The 24,012-nt window shown below is 45.4% G+C and overlaps 1 long non-coding RNA gene and 2 gene segments (V, D, J or C); all 3 read left to right on the forward strand.

Annotated features, from left to right (window-relative positions):
• The window catches only part of LOC106848155 (immunoglobulin lambda variable 3-19-like), a 168,917-nt gene that overhangs the window by 95,656 nt on the left and 49,249 nt on the right, over positions 1-24,012 (forward strand).
• On the forward strand, positions 1,115-1,547 carry LOC123287621 (uncharacterized). The gene is made up of 2 exons (XR_011505592.1): positions 1,115-1,246; positions 1,368-1,547. It is a non-coding gene; the product is annotated as an uncharacterized lncRNA (long non-coding RNA).
• The window catches only part of LOC123287791 (immunoglobulin lambda variable 3-9-like), a 35,515-nt gene continuing 19,404 nt past the window's right edge, over positions 7,902-24,012 (forward strand). The window contains 1 exon segment of the V gene segment in view: positions 7,902-7,974. Within this exon segment, the coding sequence occupies positions 7,929-7,974 (46 nt within the window).

The following is a 24,012-nucleotide window of genomic DNA, read 5'->3' on the forward strand; positions in this document are numbered from 1 at the left end:
ATGTATCAGCACAGCGCTTGACACATTATTTCCATGTACAACATCTCTAGCATTTTGTCAGTAAATTAGTGTCATCACATCCTCAGCAGTACTAGGTCTGAAAACAAATACATTTCTTCACAATATTAGGTGAAAAATGCATCTTGCCATCATGTGTATAAACTTTATAAAGTTTCTGTTCCTACTCTGACAGTTGTCCAAACTCAGTGGCCTTGACCATGTCAGAAAAGGAATCCTGATCCTGACTTGTCAGGAGAAGAGCATGACAAGAGGAGCCTGGCCAGGCATCTGATTTCCCCAATGTCCCATTGACACATTCTTCTGTGTTGTCTGTCATGGAGGGAGCTGAGAGAAGGTCCCCATCTCTGTGTGTGAAGAGACATGTGTTTCATTGTGACACACAGTTCCCAGCACTGTGAAGATCTGGGTGCTCTTCAAAACAGACTCAGGGAGGAGGGAGCACCTGAATACAAAAGAGAAAGGTGTTGACAGGAGGGCCCAGGAGGGCTGGGATGAGGGTGGAGGAGGAAATGGGTCTTGGTGAGGGGCAGGCAGGGAGGGAGCTGACATGTCAGGCTCTGAAGTCAGTCTCCTGGCTTGGACTCTTGACTGACTCATCACTGTCTGGGGGACTTTGTGGAAGTCATTTAACCTCACAATGATGGCTCCTCCTCATCAGACTGGAAGAGAAGGTGGCCTCAACCAGAGGGCTGCTGGTGGGTTATTGTGATAATCTGGCTGAGGCGGTGCATGTAAACACTCACCAAGGGTCTGATGTCTATTAAGGGCTCAGAAGTAGTCATTCTACTGAACTAGCTGTACATGTAAGATGACATTCAACCTAGGGGCACAGGGGGCACTGTGGGTCCTGGTTTGGGGACCCTAATAAGATCAAGTCCCTCGGGTTGTACTCAAATGCAAATGGCATGACTGTCACTTCCTTTGCAGGCACTTCTATTGGGCATAATCAACCCCCAACTCTGAAACTCACACCTGGCCCTTCTTCTGACCTCAGGAAATTACCAGCCAGAAGTCCTTAGCCTCAGGGCTCAGACAAGAGCTCAGAAAGAAGGAATAGAGAGTAGATTTGCATTCAATGCTCCTCCCTTCTTGAGCTGCAAGAAAAGAGGATAAGACTGGAGCTTGAAGAGGCTAGTGCAGCTGGGCAGCCTCAAGGCAGAGCTCCTGGAAGCCTCCACCATGGACTGGGTTTCCTTCTACCTTCTGCCCCTCATCTTCTCCACAGGTCAGAGTGTCCCAGAGTACTCAGGGGTCTTCATCCCTGACATATCCTCCAAGTACCTTCCCCAGGGACATCTGTCCGGTCTTGGGTCATTCAGCATCATTCTTGTATTTTCTGTTTCCAGGTCTCTGTGCTCCTCCTGTGCTGACCCAAGCCTCATCTGCATCTGCCTCCCTGGGAGCCTCAGTCAAGCTCACCTGCACCCTGAGCAGTGCGCACAGCACCTACTATATTGAGTGGTATCAACAGACACCAGGGAAGGCCCCTGGATATGTGATGAATCTTAAAAGTGACGGAAGCCACAGCAAGGGGGATGGGATACCTGACCGCTTCTCAGGCTCCAGCGCTGGGGCTGACCGCTACTTGACCATCTCCAGTATCCAATCTGAGGATGAGGCTGAGTATTACTGTGGTGTAAACTATAAAATTGATAACCAAGTTGGGTAAGCCACAGTGACACAGACAAAGGGGAAGTGAGGCCAAAACCTCCCCCTCCCTCTTCCCCATGGTGACTCAGGGTGAGCTAGTCCCTGTTCCTCTCCAGGACCCTGAGATGTTTGACTCTTCTTGTAAAACCCATCATCCTGCACCTCCTCCTGAAGACTCCGCAAGGATTAGGCAGACTTATGTCACAATTTAGGTCATTTTGACAATACGACATTCTATTTCCTCTACCACAGGCTTGTGCAAATGAGGCTGGGAGGGACCAGACCAGTCCAGGCAGGAAAATTACCCTGAGAAAGTGGCTGAACTGAGATGACCATGTCCCCAAGAACCATTGGGCTCAGTACACACATCACGGGGCTTTGTTTGGGGAAGCCATACAGATCTCAGGGGTCCAGGGGGCACCCTGGAAGCCATCTGCAGTTAGTATCTTGAATCCAGGTGCACCATGGTGTACAGCAGGACTCCTGTCAGGGTTGAGGGTTCAGCAGTAAGCCTTTGGCGCTCAGGGGAGGTAGGACAGAGAGACCTGAACCCCATTTTTGGTGTGGAGTTGGGGTTCAGTAGGGAAGTGAGGTGCATGTTAGGAGGTCTATGGCAGGACTGAAATGGAGCACGGTTTTTTTCTCCATCTGAGTTATATTCTCAGCTTGTGGTGCCAAGAATGGCTCCACATCCTGCACAGGACCTTTCCAGGGACAGGCTAGCATCACATCCATGGAGACAGCAGCAAGGCATGGGTGATGGGGACACAGAGTTGGAAAATATGTTGACATCCCATTGTCTCAGCACAGTGAGTGATCTGCCTCAAATGCATTGGAGGGGGCAAGTCTCCAGGATGTATTGAATTCCTCCATAGCTTTTCTGGAATCTGAAAACAAGCATCTTTCACACACACCCACACATTGTGTCAACATGCAGCAGCTGTATTGACCTTGTAACCCTCGTCTCTGTCACTGACCTGAGCAACTCAGGTGGGATATCAGGGGTTGGCTCTAAAAAGTCAGGCTGGCCTAGCCCCATGTCTGAGCTCTGAGATGGTAATTCCGGGAACCCAAGCAGAACAGAAAAGAGAAAAAAGAATTAGACAGAATGAGAACAGTGTAAGGGAACTCTGGGACAATATCAAGCGTGCTAACATTCGGATTATAGGGGTCCCATAAGGAGAAGAGAGAGACAAAGGGGCAGAAAATTTATTTGTCGAAATAATAGAGGAAAACTTTCCTAACCTGAGGAAGGAAACAGACATCCAAGTTCAGGAAGCACAGAGAGCTCCAAACAAGAGAAGCCCAAAGAGGCCCACACCAAGACATATTGTAATCAAAATGTCTAAAATTAAAGACAAAGAGAGAATCCTAAAAGCAGCAAGAGAAAGGCCACAAGTGACATATAAAGGGAAGCCCATCATGCTATCAGCGGACTTCTCAGTCGAGACCCTACAGGCAAGAAGAGAATGACACAACATATTTAAAGTGCTAAAAGGAAAAAATCTACAACCAAGAATACTCTATCCATCAAGGTTGTCATTCAGAATGGAAGGAGAGATAAAGAGCTTCCCAGACAAGCAAAAATTAAAGTTTATCACCAAGAAACCAGTTATGGAAGAAATGCTGAAGGGACTTATTTAAGTGGGAAAACAATGACCACAAATAGAGATTTTAAAAAATTAGCAAAACAAAACAAAACAACAACAACAACAAAAAACAGGCAATAAAATCACTTGTAAGGTAAAAGTATAGTAAAGGAAGCAGATCAACTATCTGTGAAGATAATATGAAGGTTAAAAGGCAAATGTACTAAAATCACCTATTTCAATGATAAGAGGGTAATGGATAGACACACACTAAACAAAACACTATATATGATGTGAAAAACATATGTGGGAGGAGGGGAGTGAAAAAGTGGAGCTTTTAGAAAGAGGTCAAGCTAAAGAGTCTATCTACTTAATATAGACTGTTATATGCATAGTATATTAAATAGGATCCCCAAGGTAACCACAAACTAGAAACCTATAACAAGCAGGAAAAAAAGTAAGACAAAAGAAATCAAACATATTACTAAAGATAGCCATCAAACCACAAGGGAAGTGAGCAAGAGAAAAAGAAAGGAACTGAGAAGAACTACTAAAACACCCAAAAAAAAAAAGAAAAAGTAACAAAATGGCAATAAATACATATTTATCAATAGCTACTTTAAATGTCACTGGACTAAATGCTCCAATCAAATGCCATAGGGTGGCCAACTGGATAAAAAAACAAGATCCATGTATATGCTGCATACAAGAGACACACTTCAGACCTACAGACGCTCACAAACTGGAAGTGAAAGGATGGAAAAAGATATTCCATGCAAATAGCAAAGAAGAGAAAGCGGGGGTAGCAATACTTATATCAGACAAAATAGACTTTAAATCAAAAACTGTAATAAGAGATAAAGACGGGCACTACATAATGATAAAGGGAACAATCCAATAAGAAAATATAACACTTGTAAATATCTATGCACCCAACATAGGAGCACCTAAATATATAAAAGCAATTATTAACAGACATAAGAGGAGAAATAGACAGTAACACAATAATAGTAGGGGACTTTAACACTCCACTTACACCAGCGGATAGATCATCCAAAGTGAAGATCAATAAGGAAACACTCGCCTTAAAGGACACATTAGACCAGATGGACTTAGTAGATATATACAGAACATTCCATCCAAAAACCACAGAATATACATTCTTTTCAAATGCCATGGAACATTCTCCAGGATTGATCGCATATCAGGCCACAAAACAAGTCTCAATAAATTTAAGAAGATCGAAATAATACCATGCATCTTTTCTCACCACAAAGCTATGAAACTGGAAATCAACTACAGAAAGAAAACCAGAAAAGCCACAAAAATGTAGAGATTGAACAAAATGCTACTGAAAAATGATTGGGTCAATGAAGAAATCAAAGAAGAAATCAAAAAATTCCTGGAAACAAATGAAAATGAAAACACAACATGCCAAAATTTGTGGGATACAGCAAAAGCAATTTTACAAGGGAATTTTATAGCAATTCAGGCCTACCTCAACAAAGAAGAAAAATCCCAAATAGACAATCTAAAAGCGCACCTAAAGGTACTGGAAAAAGAACAACAAGCAAAGCCCAAAATCAGCAGAAGGAAGGAAGTAATAAAAATCAGAGCAGAAATAAATGAAATAGACACTAAAAAAAAAAATAGAAAAAATTAGTGAAACCAAGAGCTGGTTCTTCGAAAAGATAAACAAAATTGACAAACCCTTAGCTAGACTCACCAAGAAAAAAAGAGAGAAGGCTCAAATAAATAAAATCAGAAATGAAAGAGGAGAAATTACAACGGACACCTCAGAAATACAAAAGATAATGAGAATACTATGAAAAGCTATATGCCAACAAAACGGATAATCTAGAAGAAATGGATAAATTCTTAGAAACATGCAACCTTCCAAAACTGGACCAAGAAGATGTAGAAAATTTGAATAGACCGATCACCAGTAAGGAGATCGAAACAGCAATCAAAAACCTCCCAAAAAATAAAAGTCCAGGACCAGATGGATTCCCTGGTGAATTCTAACATTCAAAGAAGACTTAATACCTATCCTTCTCAAACTCTTCCAAAAAATTGAAGAGGAGGGGAGGCTTCCTAACTCATTCTACAAAGCCAACATTATCCTGATACCAAAACAGGACAAGGACAACACAAAAAAAGAAAATTACAGGCCAATATCACTGATGAACATCGATGCAAATATCCTCAACAAAATACTAGCAAATCGAATACAACAATACATTAAAAAGATCATACATCATATCAAGTGGGTTTCATTAGGGGCATGCAGGGATGGCTCAACATCTGCAAATCTATCAATGTGATACACCACATTAACAAAATGAAGAATAAAAATCACATGATCATTTCAATAGATGCAGAGAAAGCATTTGACAAGATGCAGCATCCATTTATGATAAAAACTCTAAATAAAATGGGTATAGAAGGAAAATACCTCAACATAATAAAGGTCATTTATGACAAACCCACAGCAAATATCATTCTCAATGGAGAAAAACTGAAAGCTATCCCTCTTAGAAAAGGAACCAGACAAGGTTGCCCACTGTACCACTCTTATTTAACATAGTATTGGAAGTCCTAGCCAGAGCAATCAGGCAAGAAAAAGAAATAAAAGGGATCCACATTGGAAAACAAGAAGTGAAACTGTCACTCTGCAGACAACATGATTTTATACCTAGAAAACCCTAAAGAGTCCACTAAAAAACTTTTAGAAATAATAAAGGAATACAGTCAAGTTGCGGGATACAAAATCAATGTACAAAAATCGGTTGCGTTTCCATACACTAACAACGAAGTAGCAGAAAGAGAAATTAAGAATACAATCCCATTTACAATTGCAACAAAAAGAATAAAATGCCTACGAATAATCTTAACCAAAGAGGTGAAAGATCTGTACGCCGAAAACTATAAAATATTGTTGAAAGAAATCGAAGAAGACACAAAGAAATGGAAAGATATTCCGTGCTCTTGGATTGGAAGAATTAACATCATTAAAATGTCCATACTTCTTAAAGCAATCTATAGATTCAACACAATCCCTATCAAAGTTCCAACAACATTTTTTACAGAAATAGAACAAAGAATCCTAAAATTTATATGGAACGACAAAAGACCCCAAATAGCCAAGGGATTCCTGAGAAAAAAGAACAAGGCTGGAGGTATCACACTCGCTGATTTCAAATTATACTACAAAGCCATAGTAACTGAAACAGCATGGTACTGGCACAAAAACAGACACACAGATCAATGGAACAAAATTGAGAGCCCAGAAGTAAACCCACATGCTTATGGACAGCTAATATTCAACAAGGGAGACAAGAGCATACGATGGAGAAAGGAGAGTCTCTTCAATAAATGGTGTTGGGAAAACTGGACAGCCATATGCAAAAGAATGAAAGTAGACCATTCCCTTACACCACGCAGAAAAATCAACTCAAAATGGATTAAAGACTTGAATGTAAGACCCGAAACCATGAGACTTCTAGAAGAAAACATAGGCAGTACGCTCTATGACATTGGCCTGAACAGCATATTTTCAAGTCCCATGTCTGACCAGGCAGGGGAAACAAAAGAAAAAATGAACAAATGGGACTACATCAAACTAAAAAGCTTCTGCACAGCAAAGGAAACCATCAACAAAATGAAAAGACAACCTAACAATTGGGAGAAGATATTTGCAAACCATATATCAGATAAGGGGTTAATATCCAAAATATACAGAGAACTCATACAGCTCAACAACAGAAAAACCAACAATCCAATTAGAAAATGGGCAAAAGATCTGAACAGAGATTTCTCCAAAGAAGATAGACAGGTGGCCAACAGGCATATGAAAAGATGCTCGAGGTCATTAGCTATCAGGGAAATGCAAATCAAAACTACAATGAGATATCACCTCACTCCAGTCAGAATGGCTATAATTAGCAAGAAGGGAAAAAACAAATGTTGGAGAGGGTGTGGAGAGAAGGGAACACTTGTCCACTGCAGTCTGGTGCAGCCACTATGGAAAGCAGTATGGAGTATCCTCAGAAAATTAAGGATAGATCTACCATATGATCCAGCCATTCCACTGCTGGGTATTTATCCAAAGAACTTGAAAACACAAAGGCATAAAGATACTTGCACCCCTATGTTCATTGCGGCATTATACACAATAGCCAAGATATGGAAGCAACCTAGTGCCCATCAAGGGACGAATGGATAAAAAAGATGTAGTATTTATACACAATGGACTACTACTCAGCCATAAGAAATGACGAAATCCGGGCACTTGTGACAACATGGATGGACCTTGAGAGTATTATGCTGAGTAAAGTAAGTCAGAGGGAGAGAGTCAAATACCATATGATCTCACTCATAAGTAGAAGATAAAAACGACAAAAAAAAAAAACCCCACATAGTATTGGAGATTGGACTGGTGGTTACCATTGGGGAAGGGGGGACGGGGGAGGGCAAAAGGGGTGATTAGGCTCACATGTGAGGGGATGCACTATAATCAGTGTTCGGGTGGTGAACATGATGTAATGTATACAGAATTCGAAATACAATGTACATCGAAAAAAAATAAAAGTTAAAAAAAAGAGAGAGAGGCCCTGAGGCACATTCCCAGCTGTGGGCTCAGAGGCAGAGCTCTGGGGCATCTTCACCATGGCCTGGACCCCTCTCCTGCTCCCCATCCTCACTCTCTGCACAGGTGCTGCCCCTCAAGGCTCAGCCCCCAAAGAAACCAGGTAGCAGCCTGGCCCAGACCTTTAGGTCTGCAGAGGGCAGGCTGCGGGGTGTATGCCCTATGGGAATGAGACCCTCATCCACACACTCACCTCTCCTCTCCTCTCTTGCAGGTTCTGTGATCTCCTCGGAGCTGACTCAGCCACCTTCAGTGTCTGTGACCCTAATACAGACAGTCAGCACCATCTGCCAAGGAGAGATCCTAAAAACCTATTATGCTAACTGGTACCATCAGAAGCCAGGCCAGGTGTCTGTTCTCAACATCTATAAGGATAATGTGCGGCCCTCAGGGATCTCTGACTGATTCACTGGCTCCAAATCAGAGAACACAGCCACCTTGACAATCGGTGGGACCCAGACAGAGGATGAGGCTGACTATTACTGTCAGTCACAGGACAGCAGTGGCAAAGTTCACGGTGACACAGGCTGATGGGGAAGTGAGACACAAACCCCATTCCCATCTGTGTCAGACTCTCCTCCAGCCCCAGGAGGACTGTAGACAAAGCCATGAGCAGGTCTGGCCCAGGTCCCAGGTCTGAGATGCCCAGGCTGCCCTCACCTCCCAGCCCTCCAGGCAGGCTCTGCAGACAGTGGTTCAGGACTAGATTTTTGGCTGGCAGGATGAGGCCGTCATGGTGTCTTTTCAGCTTTGGAATTTGTTGAGGTCAGAGTACCTGTATGGAAGGACACAGAGGAAGAAATCTGTCGATAGTAGTCATCCCTGGATTTCCATTTTGGAGTGTCTGGGCCACTCCTTGGTCCACGTGTCCTGGGTTAGGCCCCAGAATTGCTGAGATTCAGCTGGCACTCTGAAGCCCCGGGCCCACAAGGCATCTGGAATTCTGAGTGGGACACATTATGCCATGGATGCTATGGTGTCCATCTATGTCCCCCCTTGTGGCATGACACACCCACCCACCATTGCTGGGAGCCCATGGCTGCTCATAGCTGTGTTGTCATTGGGATGAGCCACTGTCTACACAGAATTTCCTCTTCCTAGGTTATACCCCTTTCTGAGTGCAACTCAGGTCCAATGACTGCCTGATGCCAAGACCACAAGGTTTACCCTGAGTTCAGGATCACCTTGAAGGGCCTCCCAGCTGAGTCTTCAACTGTAAGTACATTGCAGTTAGGCCTAGTCTTTCCTCCATGCTTCATTCCAGAGACAACACCCCAAATCCTATGCATGCAACTCTCCACGTCACAGTTTCTTCTAGGGAGGCATAAAAGAAAATAAAAGTCTAGAGGGAAGCATATGGAAGAGGAGAAATCTGCACAGAGGGAGAACCCTGGAATTCTGCACATATTCCTAAGGGGACTGATGAGTCACATGTGGGAGGAAACTGCGTGAATTTGAGGAAAGAACCACCCAGAGACACTGGAGGAACATTCCACAGGGCTCACACTCACACAGTCACGTAGTGCTTGTTCCCCAGTCAGAGGGAAAAGATCCTAGTTAAGGCATCAGGTTGACTAGTCAGGAGAACTCGCTTCAGTCATGAGGAACATTAGCCCCAAACTAAAGGCTGCTCTGCTGCCACCTAAGAATGTGCATAAGCAAGTTGAGAAAGGATGGACCTGTGCCCAAGAAACTTTACTTAATCAAAAAAAATTTTTTTTAAGAAAAACCGTGGAGAGAAATACAAAGTATCCAGGACCCCACAAGAAAAAATTCACAATACCTGTCATCCTGTCAAAAATTTCTTGCAAAGAAACAGAAAAATAAGAGCTATAATAAGTACAAACCCAATTAATCTAAATTGGCCCTGGAGTTGACCAAAGGATGTAACTTATAGACAAGGATGCAAAATCAATTATTATAACTGTATTCCATGTTCTCATGAGGGTAGAGGAAAGATTAAACGTTGTGTTAATGTATGCACATACACACAGGTATTCATTGATCTACTAACACTGCTTTAGAAGCACCATATATAAAATATATGTGATCGCAGATAAATAATGCATCATTTCACCCTAAGATACTATAAAAAGAAGAGCAAACTGAAAGAAAAGCAGGAAGAAGGAAGCAAATGATAAAGATAGAGATGAAATTAAGGAGAAAATAGAAAAACACTAGACAACAATGTCAACAAAACTTCAACGATATTGACAAAACTTTAGCTAGTTTATCATTTTTTTTAAAAAATACAAATTACTAAAATCAGGAAGTAAAGAGGAGCCATTACTACTGATATTACAGAAATAAAACAGGAATTTAAGGTTGTGAGGGAATACTATGAACAATTACATGCCAAAGAAATTAGATAAAATTTACAAATTCCCAGAAAGACACAGCTTCTTGAAATTGACTCAATACAAAATAGAAAACTGCAACAAGGAAAGGGATTAAACCAGTAACCACAAACTACCCACAAAGAAAGGACAAGACATAGAATATTTTCACTGGAGAATGCCATCCATTCTTTAGGGAAGAATTGCTACCAATTATTCACAATCTCTTCCAAAAAGTAGAAGGGGAAAGAACGTCTACCAGATCATTCTATGAGGTCATTATAACTCTGATACCAAAACTGGATAAAGATGTCACAAGGAAAAAAAGCAACTATACATCAATAACTCTTAGGGATATAGACACAAAAATCCTCCACAAAATAAAAGAAAACCTAACCAAGCAACTTGGAAAAAGGAATATACTCCATGGCTATATGGTATTTACAGCAGGAATGTAAGGTTGATTTAACACCAGGAAATCAGTTGATGGAGTGCACCATATTAATAGAATGAGGACAAAAGTTGTGATTTTCTCAAGAGTCACAATGTTTTCATGCAGCAAACGTTGCTTGTTATGTTTCCAGTCCTATTACAAAATCAAACAGGTGAGATTGGAAGTGCAGAGATAGGATGGAGGGTTTATTCCAATGCAAAGAATCTGGATGCACCACACCCAACGTGAGGATACTGGTAAATGATAAAAGAGTATAATTCTGTGTTTCTGAATGTTCTGCTGTTGAGAGAACATTTCCTAATCAAGTGCTATGGACATAGAATGAAAGGATGACTAGGACTCAGGCTTTAGTAAGGAGAGGGTCACAGGGAGGGTTTCAGTCAGAGAGAGGAAAACATAGACACTAGAAGACATAAGAGAGCATGACGTGTGAGAAAGTAGGGAAGTCCAGATGAACTGGGGCTGAGTGAGATCAAGGAAAGAGCAGGAACCACCCGTCTCTATCTGGATGTCCCACTGGGACATCACCCCTCCCCAACCTAACAACCATGTGGCTTGTAAAAAAGTCTATTTTTAAACATTTCCCCACCTCATTGCAGGGTCTAGAATCTGAATCAAGTTCAGTTGATGAGGGCAGGACAGTTAGGCCTCAAGACCCAGGTGGCCCTGGAAGGACTTGGGGAGACAAACAGGAAGAAGTGAGAGTTTCCACAGTGACCAAGACCAGAGCATCTGAGACTTAGTGAGCACAAAGTTCCCTGGGGGTCTCCACAAGATGCAGATGCAGACGCAGCAGGTCTGGGTGGGGCCCAGGTATCTGCGTGTCTAGCAGCTCCCAGGGGAGCCTGTGCTGCTGGTCCTCCAAGGACCACAGTTTGAGTGGCCTCCCTCCTGCTCACCTGCTACTCACAGCTCAGGTGAGGGTCAACACAGGAAGGCACAGTCTGTGAAGCACGGGGGAGCTGCTCTCCGTCCCATCCAGGATCCATGGGGTCTTGGCCCTGCACTCAGCTCTGTCCACATTTCTCCTTCCCATCAGACTTGGGGGCCCCAGTCTCCTGACTCAGCTTCCCGAGGCATCTGGGGCCTCTGGGCAGATGGTCTCCACTTCCTGTGCTGAAGCAGCAGTGACTTTGGGGTTTACAATTGTGTTTCCTGGTGCCAACATCTCCTGGCACAGCCCCACAGGACTCAGGGTGGCCCAAGAATCAAACTTCACGAGACCCCAGATTCAAACTCTGGCAACACGACCTCTCTGAGCATCCTTCAGCTCCAGTTCAGCCATGAAGCTGATTATTATTGCTATTCCGATGCAGAGTGGGTGAGAGGTAGTCATTCCCACTGTTTCTTAGTGATGAGAAAGTGAGACCAAAACCATCCTGGACTGGCCCTATTAGTCCTTTCACCTCTTTTGTAGTAAGCTCCCCTGGAATGCATCACTTTCTGGGTTCAAACCTGAAGAAGTGAGGTCCACTCCTTTCTCCATCTATTTGGCAAAGTATGTCCCTGGAAGCATCAGCTCGTTGAGGCCTTTTGGGAACACAGGCTCTGTCCCTGCCTGTGTTGTGGCATGCAGACACACGCTCTATCTACTCAGGAGAGGCGGGTATGGTTGACATCCAGATAGCTCCAAGTCCACGTTGGGACAGTGTAAGTGGTCACCTTGGGATCTTGCTTCTAGCTACTGTTGTCCACCCCATTCTGGGTTGGGGGCCTCTCTCTCCAACTTTTCAGGTCTGACCTCTCTTCCTATTACCAGAGATAGGAGTAGGGACAGTTGACCCGGTTTGACTTGACTGTTACCTGAGGAAGCAGATTTATGGGGTGTCCTCCAGCTTGGTGGTTATCAGGTGTGATCTGTAACCAGCAGCCTTGGAGCCCTGAAAGAACCATGGATCCTACCATCAGAGATGCCCCGCACCTCCTCATAACTCCCTCTCTCCACCTCATGGTTTATCTCAGCTCCCTGCCCCTCACTCCTCCCTGGGGTACGGACACTTACCTGGTTAACACTCAGTTATCTTCTTCATTGTATATAAAAGTCCCATCCTCAGGGAGGATTTAAATAATAAAAAACTCCGTGACATAAAGACTAAGTCAGATGCTTTCGCTGAATGTTCCCAGAGGACCCTGTATTTCCTATTTTGCTTCTATTAGCACATGTCATATCTCATTTATACTTTTGTCACAATTATACTCACTTCTGGAAGGGAGAGATTGTGCATGGGGCCCAACAAGATAGGGACTCTGAATATTTACAGACACGGTGATGAAATTAGAATGCAAATAAAGCAAATAAAGACTATTTTCTGTATGCTTAGATGGTGACCAAGCAGTGAGGGAGCTGCCAGTACAAAGCCTTGTCAGAGAGGGGCAAAGGTCTTTTAGAGGCCATTTCTTATGGTCAAGGTTACAACAGAGCAGGGTCTTATCAGAGGGCACTGTCAGCTCTTGTCATGTGAAAGTGACTAACAAATAGTATGAAGGACAGGTGTCCCTTCCCGGCTTGTTCTACATCAGTGATGCTTTTCTCCAGATTGCCAGGTGATCCTGAGACCGGAAAGTAAAATTTACATCAAAATTACTCGTGTGATATCAATTAACTCAATATATCTGATAAAATGTGCTTGTGTGGCCGTGGCCTTTGCAGAGTCCTCCAGAACAGAACCATTTATGCCTTTGTCTCATTTGGGGAATCTCTCCCACCTGCTCAGCTATTGACAATTGAATCCAGGGGCAGCTGAAACAGGTCTCAGGACCTGCCCACAAGGCAGGATGGCGCTAATGTCATGGAGAGTGTGACACACAGCTAGAAATAGATGGAGGAGTCCCCACAGCTAGAAATAGATGGAGGAGTCAAGCAGAGTCTTGAGAACATAGGCTTTCAGCCCCACCTTTCTCACCCTGTGGCCCTCCAGGACCATGGACAGGGCCTCCTTGTGCCACAGGGAGGCCAGGCCAGCTGGGCAGAGAGAGACAGTGTGCTAGAGGACGTGTCCTTTCCCTCCCGCTCATCCTCCACCTGCCTCTGTCCTCCTTTCTCTCGTCCTCCACTTTCTTCTCCTGCTTCTTTCTCTCTCTGCTCCCTCCTGAGATGTTAAGATTTTCCCCTGGAGATTATGTTTTATTTAACTCCTCCATCACATCTGTATCTTATGCCATTGTTCATGTTTCATGCACTGTCTCTTCATCTTTTTCCTGTCCATAATGTGTGTGTGTGTGTGACTGATTTTATCCCTTAATTATTCATAACCCCAAAACTAATGACATGTGTCTGTCACTGACCTAGGTGTCCAGTGTGACACCAGAATCCTAGCCCCTCACCTAAAGGATGGAGTCCTCATTGCCCAGAGGCTGGGATGTCAGCATCCGTAGCTCCAGGACTTCCTTCTGCTGAAGAGAGCTGGCACAGAGGGAACGCTCCCCTTCCTGGTGGCAGCCTGCCTCTAGTAACCTGTGCATGTTGTGGGATAAACGCAGGGCCCTAACCACCTTCAGTAGGATCTGAAGAGCACAGCCAGCACCAAAACTCTTGTGAATCCCACTGTGGACCAAGCCATGATGGCCTTACATGTCAATGTCCTGTCCCCATTGCATCCTGTCCTCGGAGCATGTTCTCTAGTTTATCTAGATTTCCTGCACACTGGTCTCTAAATGAGAGTTTGCTTCTGGGAATTTGTACTGCCACAGTTGATTTCTTTCTTTTCTTCTCTTTTTTTAAACTTTCCCTCACCTGAGCAAAGATTTCATGTCTTATTCAGAGAGGTTTCCCCTGACTATCACTAAATATTCGTTGATATAATTAAATAGTTAGATAACTTATTAATACATGTCTTTGTGTGTGGTAAATTAAGGGATCCTGATTATAATCATAACTTTCATTTGAAAGAATCTTACTGTTATGTGTTCCTTTGATGAATTTATTCCACCACTAATTTTGAACACCTCCTATAGGACAATTTCTATGCCAACCACAGTCGCACGGTAGGAGAGAAAATTACCCTGGGCACCATAACATAGTCAAATGAACATAGTCAATTGGTCTATACACCATCCGTGCATAATACAAAAGGCAGAAGTGATTGAGGCTCTGTCATTCGCGACCCTGGGACTCTGGGTGAGTCTTCCCATGTCCAGGCTCAGGCTGTCATCCATGCAATGGGAATATGAACACTCACAGCTGCTCAGAGTTCTTGGGAAGGAGAAATGGCACACTCTCACTTTTGGCCCAGCGTGCTTGGCCTCCCCATCATGTTATCCATGAGTCAGAGTGTTGGAACATGACAATTTATTCTTAAATTTCAATCACGAGTGACCTTCAAATTCGTATGAATAACCCAACATTGTCAATCACTGTTGGAGGCATAATTGGATCTGCTCCTGGTCTTCTCCTCCAGTGCTCTCTGCTCTCAGCACCATGGAGACCACAGTCCAGGCCTCAGAGTCCCCACAGCTAGAAATAGATGGAGGAGTCAAGCAGAGTCTTGAGAACATAGTCTCTCAGCCCCACCTTTCTCACCCTGTGGCCCTTCAGGACAATGGACAGGGTCTCCTTGCCCCATAGGAAGAGCAGGTCCTTTCTCTGTGGACCCCAGGCAAAGTAGACAAGTGACAAAGGCCAGAACAGAGGCTGAGCTAGTGATGATTATCACAGGACGAGCCATACAGGACTCCCCTTGGAGGCCATGAGGTTGTGACAAGGTCTTCTGGGACCAGGGCTGGAGTTCGCGAGGCCGAGAGTGAAGGCTAAAGGCAAGAGTCTCTCTTTTTCTCTTGGGACCTGCCTCCTCTCAAAACCTCAGAGAGTCTCCTCAGGGGGACAATGAGGTGCCTCTCTTATTTGCATAGCTGAGCAGGATCTCCCTTTGGGGTACAGCAGGGGAGCATTGCTCAGCTATAGGGTCTCAGGAGGCAGACCTCTCGGGAGTCCCCACCATGGCCTAGTCACCTCTCCTGCTCCCTCTCCTTGCTCTCTGTACAAGTGCTGCCCCCCAGGCCCTTTCCACATGCTCAGCCCCCACAGGACCCTGGGCTTGGCCTTCCTCAAAGCCTGAGCTCAACCCAGGCACAGACTCAGGTGAGATCTCCTAGGTTTGGGCTCTTCATCCTCAAGTCCCCTATCCTCTCTTCTCTTACAGGCTCTGTGGACTCTTACGAGCTGAGGCCGCCACTCTCCGCATAGGTAGTCCTGGGAAAGAAACATCTGCTCTGGAATAACCTGGGGAATAAATAGGGATCTTGGTCCCAGTGGAAGCTGAACCCAGCCACTATGCTGGTGATTTGTGAGGATAGCAAGAGGCCCTCAGGGATCTCTGACTGATTCTCAGACTTCCACTGCAGAGCACTGCCACCCTGACCATCAATGGGATCCAGGCTTGGGATGATACTGACTATTACAGTCCCACCTACCATGGCAGTGGGAGCAGTTTATAGTGACTGACAACGACACAGACAATTGGGAAAGAGCAACAGGTACTTTCCCGCCTCACGTCATCACTCACTCTCACCCGCCCTCTGAGCAGCCGTGGGTCAAGTCTTAGACTCAGGCATCCTCTCTGGTCCTGGCCCAGCCTCTCGAGGCCTGGGAGACTCTGAACAGCTCTCTATCCTCTCTGGACCTTAGTTTATCCTGCTGAGAAATGGTGGGATTGGAGGTGGTTCTGAGCTATGGGGACTGTTGGCAGGTTTTTATTAGACACATAAGGTGTAGAAATTCATCACATAGTCTCCAAGACATAACCAAGTGTCATGTGTGAGAGGAGAAAGATGTCTCACGTAGGGCAGCCCTGCTGGAATTCCTTTTCCTGGAGTAGAGCCAGTCCCATGGAGCCCCAGGGGTGGTGCTCATCTGGTTTCTTGGATGAGGCATCCTCCACATTCTCACTGGCTTTGTGAAGCCTCCAAGAACTGGGCATCAGGCCCCTGCTGGCCCTGGGGTTCTTTTCATCCTAAGATTTTCCATATACTACGGACGGAGTGCTGACTCCACCTTGGGTCCCACCTGGGGACTTTCTCCTGGCACCACTGCCCTCTTACTGCTCCATCTCACCTGCACCAGGCGTGTATGACTCTATTGGGGTTGACCCTGCCTCTCTGTTGGGTTTGGATTTGGTCATGGGGCTCTGGGCTGCATTACTTGGAGCTCACCAGGAAGCCCTTCGTGCCAATCCCAGGACCTTCCCCTCGGCTCCATTTTCAATGTTTCAGGCACAAGGGGAGCACCTCTGCTGGACGGGGCTGAGGGAGTCTGCCTGGAGGGACATCTGATACCAGAGTACGAGTACCCTCTTCCCTGGAGTTTCTTTACTCTCAATCTCTCTGTCTCTTTACTCTGTCTCTCTGTCTACTTTAATTATGAAACATCCCTGCATATATAAAAGTCAAAAGAATATTGTAATCAGCTCTCACATACCCTTTCCCTGGACGTAATTCTGCTAACATTTGCCATTTTTGTTTCTATCTCTCTCTCTATTCATCTATCCATCATCTATCTATTTATCATCTATCTACTATCTATTTATCTCTTTGTATCTCTTGCCTCCAATTCAAAGATGTATAATGATCCATACTGCTCTTCAAAGCATAAACTCTTTATAACTAAGAAAATTAACAACAATCTTGTATCCAGTCTGTAGTCTCATTTCCCCAGTTGCACAAGAACTCCTCCTAGAAGTGATGAATTGTTAGCAATCAGTATCTTAAAGATTCAAACACCAACATTTGCTTTTTGGTTCTCTCCAATTCGTCATTTCTCAGGCTGGATTCCTTGAAGCCTAGGCTTATGGAAAACACAAGAAAGAACTGTGTTCATTGTGCACAGTAGGACCGTGTTGACTTGTTGGGTTCATTTTCACTTTGTGACCAACAGGAAATCATTCAGACTCTACAGCTCTGAGTGGCAGGGACTGGAAGACAGTGACTTTTTGTAGTGTTACTGACTGACTTATAGAAGTGGACAAGAAAATGAAAAGATCTACCCTCCAATGTGCTATAAGTCAGGGCAGAAAAGACGGAACATGTGGTAAGAGAGTTTTGTGTAATAAACTAGCAAAAACTGTTTCTCTGTCAAGACTGATAAGTACAGAGTTTCACCAACATCAGTTGTAGCTTATGTCGGTTTACGTGACATGATGGTGACGTTCAAGAACTCCTGTTCTGTTGACCTAAGCCAACAGCACAGCCATCTCAGTTATACTGAAGACTCCATCCTCCTCCGGAATAAGGATCCAGAAGGCGCTGGGTTGCACCTAAACATTAGATGCCCCATCCATCACCGGCTCCACCAGAGGTTTCACATTCCTGTTGAGAAAGATAATCCTGATGTCCTCACAACAAATGGCTTTCCTTACAAGAGAACCAGACTCTTAGACTGTCATTGAGGAAATTTCTGGAAGACCTACAATAGTGGCTAACTTTACACACAAGTTATTTTCCTGGAGAATATTTAAAAGACCATGTGATGATCTGGATAAGATCACACAGGTCTCCTGCAGCAAAAGAAAGGAAGAATAGCAGCCACGGAATGTGCTCAGCTGAGCAGAAGAGATGAAACAAGGATTTCAGAAGCACTTTCCAGAAAGTTTTCATCCCAACAGTGCTGGGAGCTTTGATGGTGAGGACGGTGCAGGAACCATGCATTCGGCAGATATTTCCCATCACATGAACCAGTGAACATGTCTCTGCGATGCCCTGTATTTCAAGAGACAGAGATTCTTGGATTTCAACAGAAACTAATTCATGGAAAAACACTACACTGAAAAAGGAAATCCTGACACGTGTCCCTGCTGCTTGGGCTGCCAGGAGGAACAACCCAGTGAGTCCCAGGTGATGGAGAGCTCCTGGGAGATCTGCATTAGGAAGAGACAGCCCTGTTCCATCCTTTCAGCACAATGAGTGACAGCAGAGGGAGCTGTTCTCTGGTCCTCTGCTCCCTGAGGACTTGGAGTTGAGAGAAGAGGGAGGACCCCATGAGACTAGTCTGACCAGAGTCTCCCAAATCCTGCTCTGGATTTCTGGGGAGGAAGAGGCTCCTGCTCCACGTGGAAAGTCATGTGCAGGTGGCTTTCCAGTGTGAACAAGGGCAGAAACCACCTCTTTCCAGTGGAAAAGGGAAAGTGTTCATGAGAATCTCACATCAGACCCAGAACTGAACGCTTGTGCAGCAGAAACAAGCACAGGCTCTCATTCAAGACATACATTCCATTGTTCACTTTTAGGTTCAGAAATAATGCTTTTTATGCAAACACATGTCTACTAAAAAGATCAGATACCAACACGTGTGTATGATGATGTAAACTACCAAGTCTATGCTGAGCCTGATCCTGTGGCTATGTAGGAAAATGTAATTTCAAAGCCCTAAATAAGGTTGTATCGTAGGTTGTATTTCTCTCCATATTTCTGTGGTTTGTCATCTTAGTACTTTCAATTTTAGGGCACTTGGAGAGATGAAAAATAAATATCAAATGAGGATTTTTTTTTTCCTGTGGAAGATTTGCCCCGAGCTAACATCTGTGCCAGTCTTCCTCTGTTTTGTATGTGAGGCACCGCCACAGCATGGCTGACAAGTGGTGTAGGTCCAGGCCTGGGATCCAATCCCATGAACTCAGGCTGCTGAAGCAGAGTGTGCCAAACTTAACCACTATGCCACAGGCCCAGACCCCCAAATGGGGACTTTTTGGAAAAGGAAAAACAAAAAAATACTCTATCCACATTCCTGACGTATCAAACTGATACTTTGTGAGGAAAAGAGAATCACACAGAAAGGAAAGAATTATTCTCTCCTCAATAAATCATGACAATATAATGAGATTATGTATTATACCTACAAAGTAATGATTCTGCTAGTGGACAGTGAGCAGTAGGGAGCCTGACTAAGCAGAGAGCCTGAAGACCAATATTTCAATGACGCTTGCAGGGTAAAATAACAGTGAAAGGCCCCTTTAGTTCATGATAATCTGGGGCTTTCAGATTTCTTTGAACCCCAAAGGGAGCAGGGAGCTGGCCACCCTCTCAGGCGCCTGACCCGCCCCGTGTCCTGGTGCAGCAGCGCCCCCGCAGGCCGCTGGGGGAACTGACAGGGAGAAGCGGTCTCCATCAGGCTCCACAAATGCTTGCCGAGGGTTTTCCCTCATCCCCTCCACCAGCCCAGGCTGGTTCCTGTACATTAAAGGAAGTTGCTATGCCTGATCTAAAGCCACCTGCTCTTCTCTCTTCCTCAGGTGTCCTTGGGAACACCACTCACCCTCTCTCAGCCCCTTCCCTTCTCCGTCAAGTGCACACCCCTCCTTCTGTTTTCCTGCAGGTCAGCCAGTCTGTGAGAAGGAGGGAATGCAGGGATGACTCGCCCACATGGGACCCTAGACAGCTGGTGCAGGACCAGAGGCACATGCAGCAGCTTAAGTCCCCACATGGCTGCGTGGAGGGCAAGGGGATGAGGGGACCAGCAAGCCCCTGCTGAGTGTCTTCAGCCCCAGGAAAACAGGGAGAGGCCAGGAAGTGTGCCTGAATCCACCGTGTTTCTCCTCTCCCTGAAAGTAGCACCGTCCTGGACCACCAGGCAGTGTCCTAGGATGCTGCCAGAATCCTGGTTTATTACCTGGAAATCCCCCCTTATCACATAGCTACACATCACTCCTGTCCCCAAATCCTTCACTTACAGGAAAGTATCACCTCAGATTGGAACTGGTCTGGATCCAAGGCCCTCAGGTTGCCCTCGAGCACTCTGACTCTCAGCGGTGGGCGCTGACTCGGCTCTTCCTCATATTCTCCTGTCACAGACATACTCCTCTTCCCCAAGCGTGGAGGCTTTGCTTTCATCGTTTTCAAAATTTCATGGTTAATTTGAGCCCTCACACCTGGTCTGAGTCAACCAGGGGCCATGCAGAGAGGGGCAATTCCTGCCCTGGGGCAGCAGTCCCATTATCAGGGAATCTGGACCTGAACAGTGGGGTCTGAATATAACCCCGGACAGAGGACGCTTCTGTGCATTCACAGACTGTATGGAGCAGCCACCAGGGGGCAGCAGAGATCACCAGCCACCTGGACATGGGATGGGCCCAGGCATCAGGGGCTCTAACATGCAGGCAGTTCAGTAACCACAAGTTCACACCAGAAGGAAAAGGTTTCCTTATTCTTCTACAGTGTCACCCTTCACTCTCAAGGACATTTTCTGGCCACCTGTGCCTCAGATCTGCTCCTGGAAATGTTGCCTATTTCTCTGGCACAGGTCCAGGCACCTTGCCCCCAGCCCACCCTAATAGTGTTAACACACTGTCACTGTCCACTAACACCATCCTCCCTGTGACCACACATTTCTCCTCTGTCCCTGGGCTCTGAAAGCCCCCTCTCCTGACGGACATGGCCACTCCTCCTTCCCTGGAAGCCCCTCCACCACCCCCCCACCTGTCCCTCCACTTACCTCTCCCAGGAAGGGAGAGGGGAGCAAGAAAATTCTATTCTTCCTGTTTCCCAGTGCCTGAAACACGGTAGTTTTCCCAATAAACTTTCCTTGACATAATTAAATTAATTTTTTTTTAATTAATACACTTTCCTGAGCAATATACACATGAGGACTTGTTGGAGTTTCCAACCCACTCTCATTCTTATGCACTAACATTTCTTTTGAGCACATGATGTGTGCTTGGCCCTGACCACACAATGGGAATAATGATACACAGACCCTATGACACCACGGCCAAGAGCAGAAACTTACAACACTTAGATGACTGCTCAAGAGCTCTATGTGTGCTTGGCAGGGGAGGAGTTTTATCCTTGGCTCTACCACTTGGGACCTGTGTCTGGGGTGGCGCCACACCTGTCTAAGCCTCATAGTGTCACCTGTAGAGGGGGCACGAGGGCCTGGAGGTCAGAGGGGACTTTGATTGTAAAGTTTCCAAAGGTAGAGCTGGGACGAGATCAAAATGTGACTCCACCACAAAATGTTTATGGACTGGATACTCTGGAATCCTGGACCAAAATTAAGCACTTTCCTTTTGAGCAAGAATCAGACAGGGGAATGACCTGGGTCTCAGGATAATCCAGCATCAGCACTGCGACTCTCCAGCCACCTCCACAACAGGACTGAGGATCACCCCATGGGCAGTGACTTCAGTTTATTTACAAAATGCACAGAGACTCAACCTCTGAGCTTTGCCACGGCCAGGCCACCCCAGGGGCAAAGCCAGGACACAGTCTGGGGTAAAGATGGCAGCCCCAGGCTGTGAGACAAGCAGGTAGAGGAGAATCTCCTGGGCTGAGTGCAGGGTCTGCAGGGGTCACCCCTCCCCTCTCTGTGTCCCTGCGGCTGAGCCCTTCTCTGAAACCACAAAGCTCCTCAAGCAGCAGCCCCTGAGCCCTGGCTGATTTGCTTACCCAGCAGCTCTCTCCAGAAAGGGGATAAGAGAGACTTGGGAGGAAACCTGCCCAGCCTTGGGCCTTGAGGAGCAGAATAGGGGCACCTCCACCAAGGCCTTGACCCTTCTCCTCCTTGGCCTCCTTGCTTAAGGCACAGGTGCTGCACCCAGGCTCACACCCACCCCCAGACCCGGGTCTCTGGGAAAAGCCTGGCCCTGACTCTGAGCTCAGCAAGGCACTGCCTGTTGTGGGCAGGATCCTCATGAACCTACTACAGGATGAAGGCTGCTGGGGCTGAAAGTCCCCCACTGTGCTCACTGGCTCTGTGTGAGCCCTGAGGGCCAGTACCTACCCAGAGAAAGAGAGGCGGGGGTTCTCATTTGTTCAGAGGCTCCAGCCACCAGCCAGGTCCATAGGACACTGGGGCTGAGATTGTTGGTTGGGGACCCTTGTGGCCACATATGCCTGGGTATAGGTTCTGGTGAGTCAGATGGGAGACCTCTTGGGAACGGGTCCTTCGTCTTCAAGCCCCCTCTCCTTTTCCCTCCTTGCAGGTTCTTGGCCTCCTATGAGCTGACACAGCCACCCTCAGTGTCGTTGGTCCTGAGACAGATGGCCAGGATCACCTGTGGGAGAAACAACATTGGAAGGAGAAGTACTCAGTGTTACCAGCAGAAGCCAGGCCAGGCCCCTGTGCTGGCCACTTATGAGGATAGCGAGTAGGCCTCAGGGATCCCTGACTGGTTCTCTGGCTCCAACTCAAGGGACACAGCCACTCTGACAATTAGCAGGGCCCAGATCGAGGACAATGCTAACTATTACTGTCAGGTTTGGGGCAGCTGTGGTAATGTTCACAGTGACACAGGCTGATGGGGATGTGAGGCACCAACCCCTTCATTGTCTGCGTTGCACTTTCCTCCAGCCTCAGGAAGACTGTAGATAAAGCCACGAGCAGATCTGACCCATGTCCCCAGATATGAGACTCCCAGGCTGACCTCTCCTCCCAGCCCTCCAGGCAGGCTCTGCAGATGGTATATTAAGAGACAATAAAAAAATAATACTGTAACAATATTCATGTGTTTAAAGAGCTATTAGGGTGATTAAACACTTTAAGTGCAGAAACAGAAGACAGTTAAACAAGGTCACACCTGACTTCTGGAAACGAAAACCTCAATGTCTGAGATTAAAAAATACACTGGATGAGATGGAGAACAGATTAGATGCTGCAAAAGAAAAGATTTGTGAACTTGATGACATAAAAGTAGAAACTATTCAAAATAAAACAGAAAAAAAATACTGATAGAAATGTAGGACAACATTGTGCAGGCTACTAACCTTGAAATGGAGTATCAGAGCAGAGAAGACAGGCAGGGGTGAAGCTAAAAAATATTTAGTGAAATAATGGCCAAAATGTTCCAAATTTGGTGAAAACAATAACTGACATATCCAAGAAGCTGAACAAAGCACAAGCCCAGGAAACGTGAGAAAACAGCACCAACACACATGATAATCAACTCACTGAAAACCAGGGGAGAGGAGACAACAGTAAAAGTGACCTAGAGAAAATATGTGTCATCTACAGAGAAACAAACATCATGGTAAAGGCAGATTTCTCATTAAAAGCAACGCAAGGAAAGAGACAGTGGACCAACATCTTTAAAATAAAGCCTTTTGAAGTTACTTTACGGAAAAAAACCATTGTCAACCTTGAATTATTTGTGCAGTGAAAATCATTTTCAAAAACGAAGGCAAAATAAAACTTTTTCAGACAAGTGAAAACTTACATAACTGTTCACCCACAGATCCTCAACAATTATTAGTAACAGACACCCCTCAGAAAGAAGGAATATTATACAGGCAAGAAATGTGAATCTACACAAAAAAATAAAAAGCATCAGATGTTAACTACATGGATAAATATAGAAACATTTATATTATGTTGATGTTTATAAAAAGTAATTG

The sequence above is a fragment of the Equus asinus genome, chromosome 8 (genome assembly GCF_041296235.1).
Source record: "Equus asinus isolate D_3611 breed Donkey chromosome 8, EquAss-T2T_v2, whole genome shotgun sequence".
In the NCBI taxonomy this organism is placed as follows: Eukaryota; Metazoa; Chordata; class Mammalia; order Perissodactyla; family Equidae; genus Equus; species Equus asinus.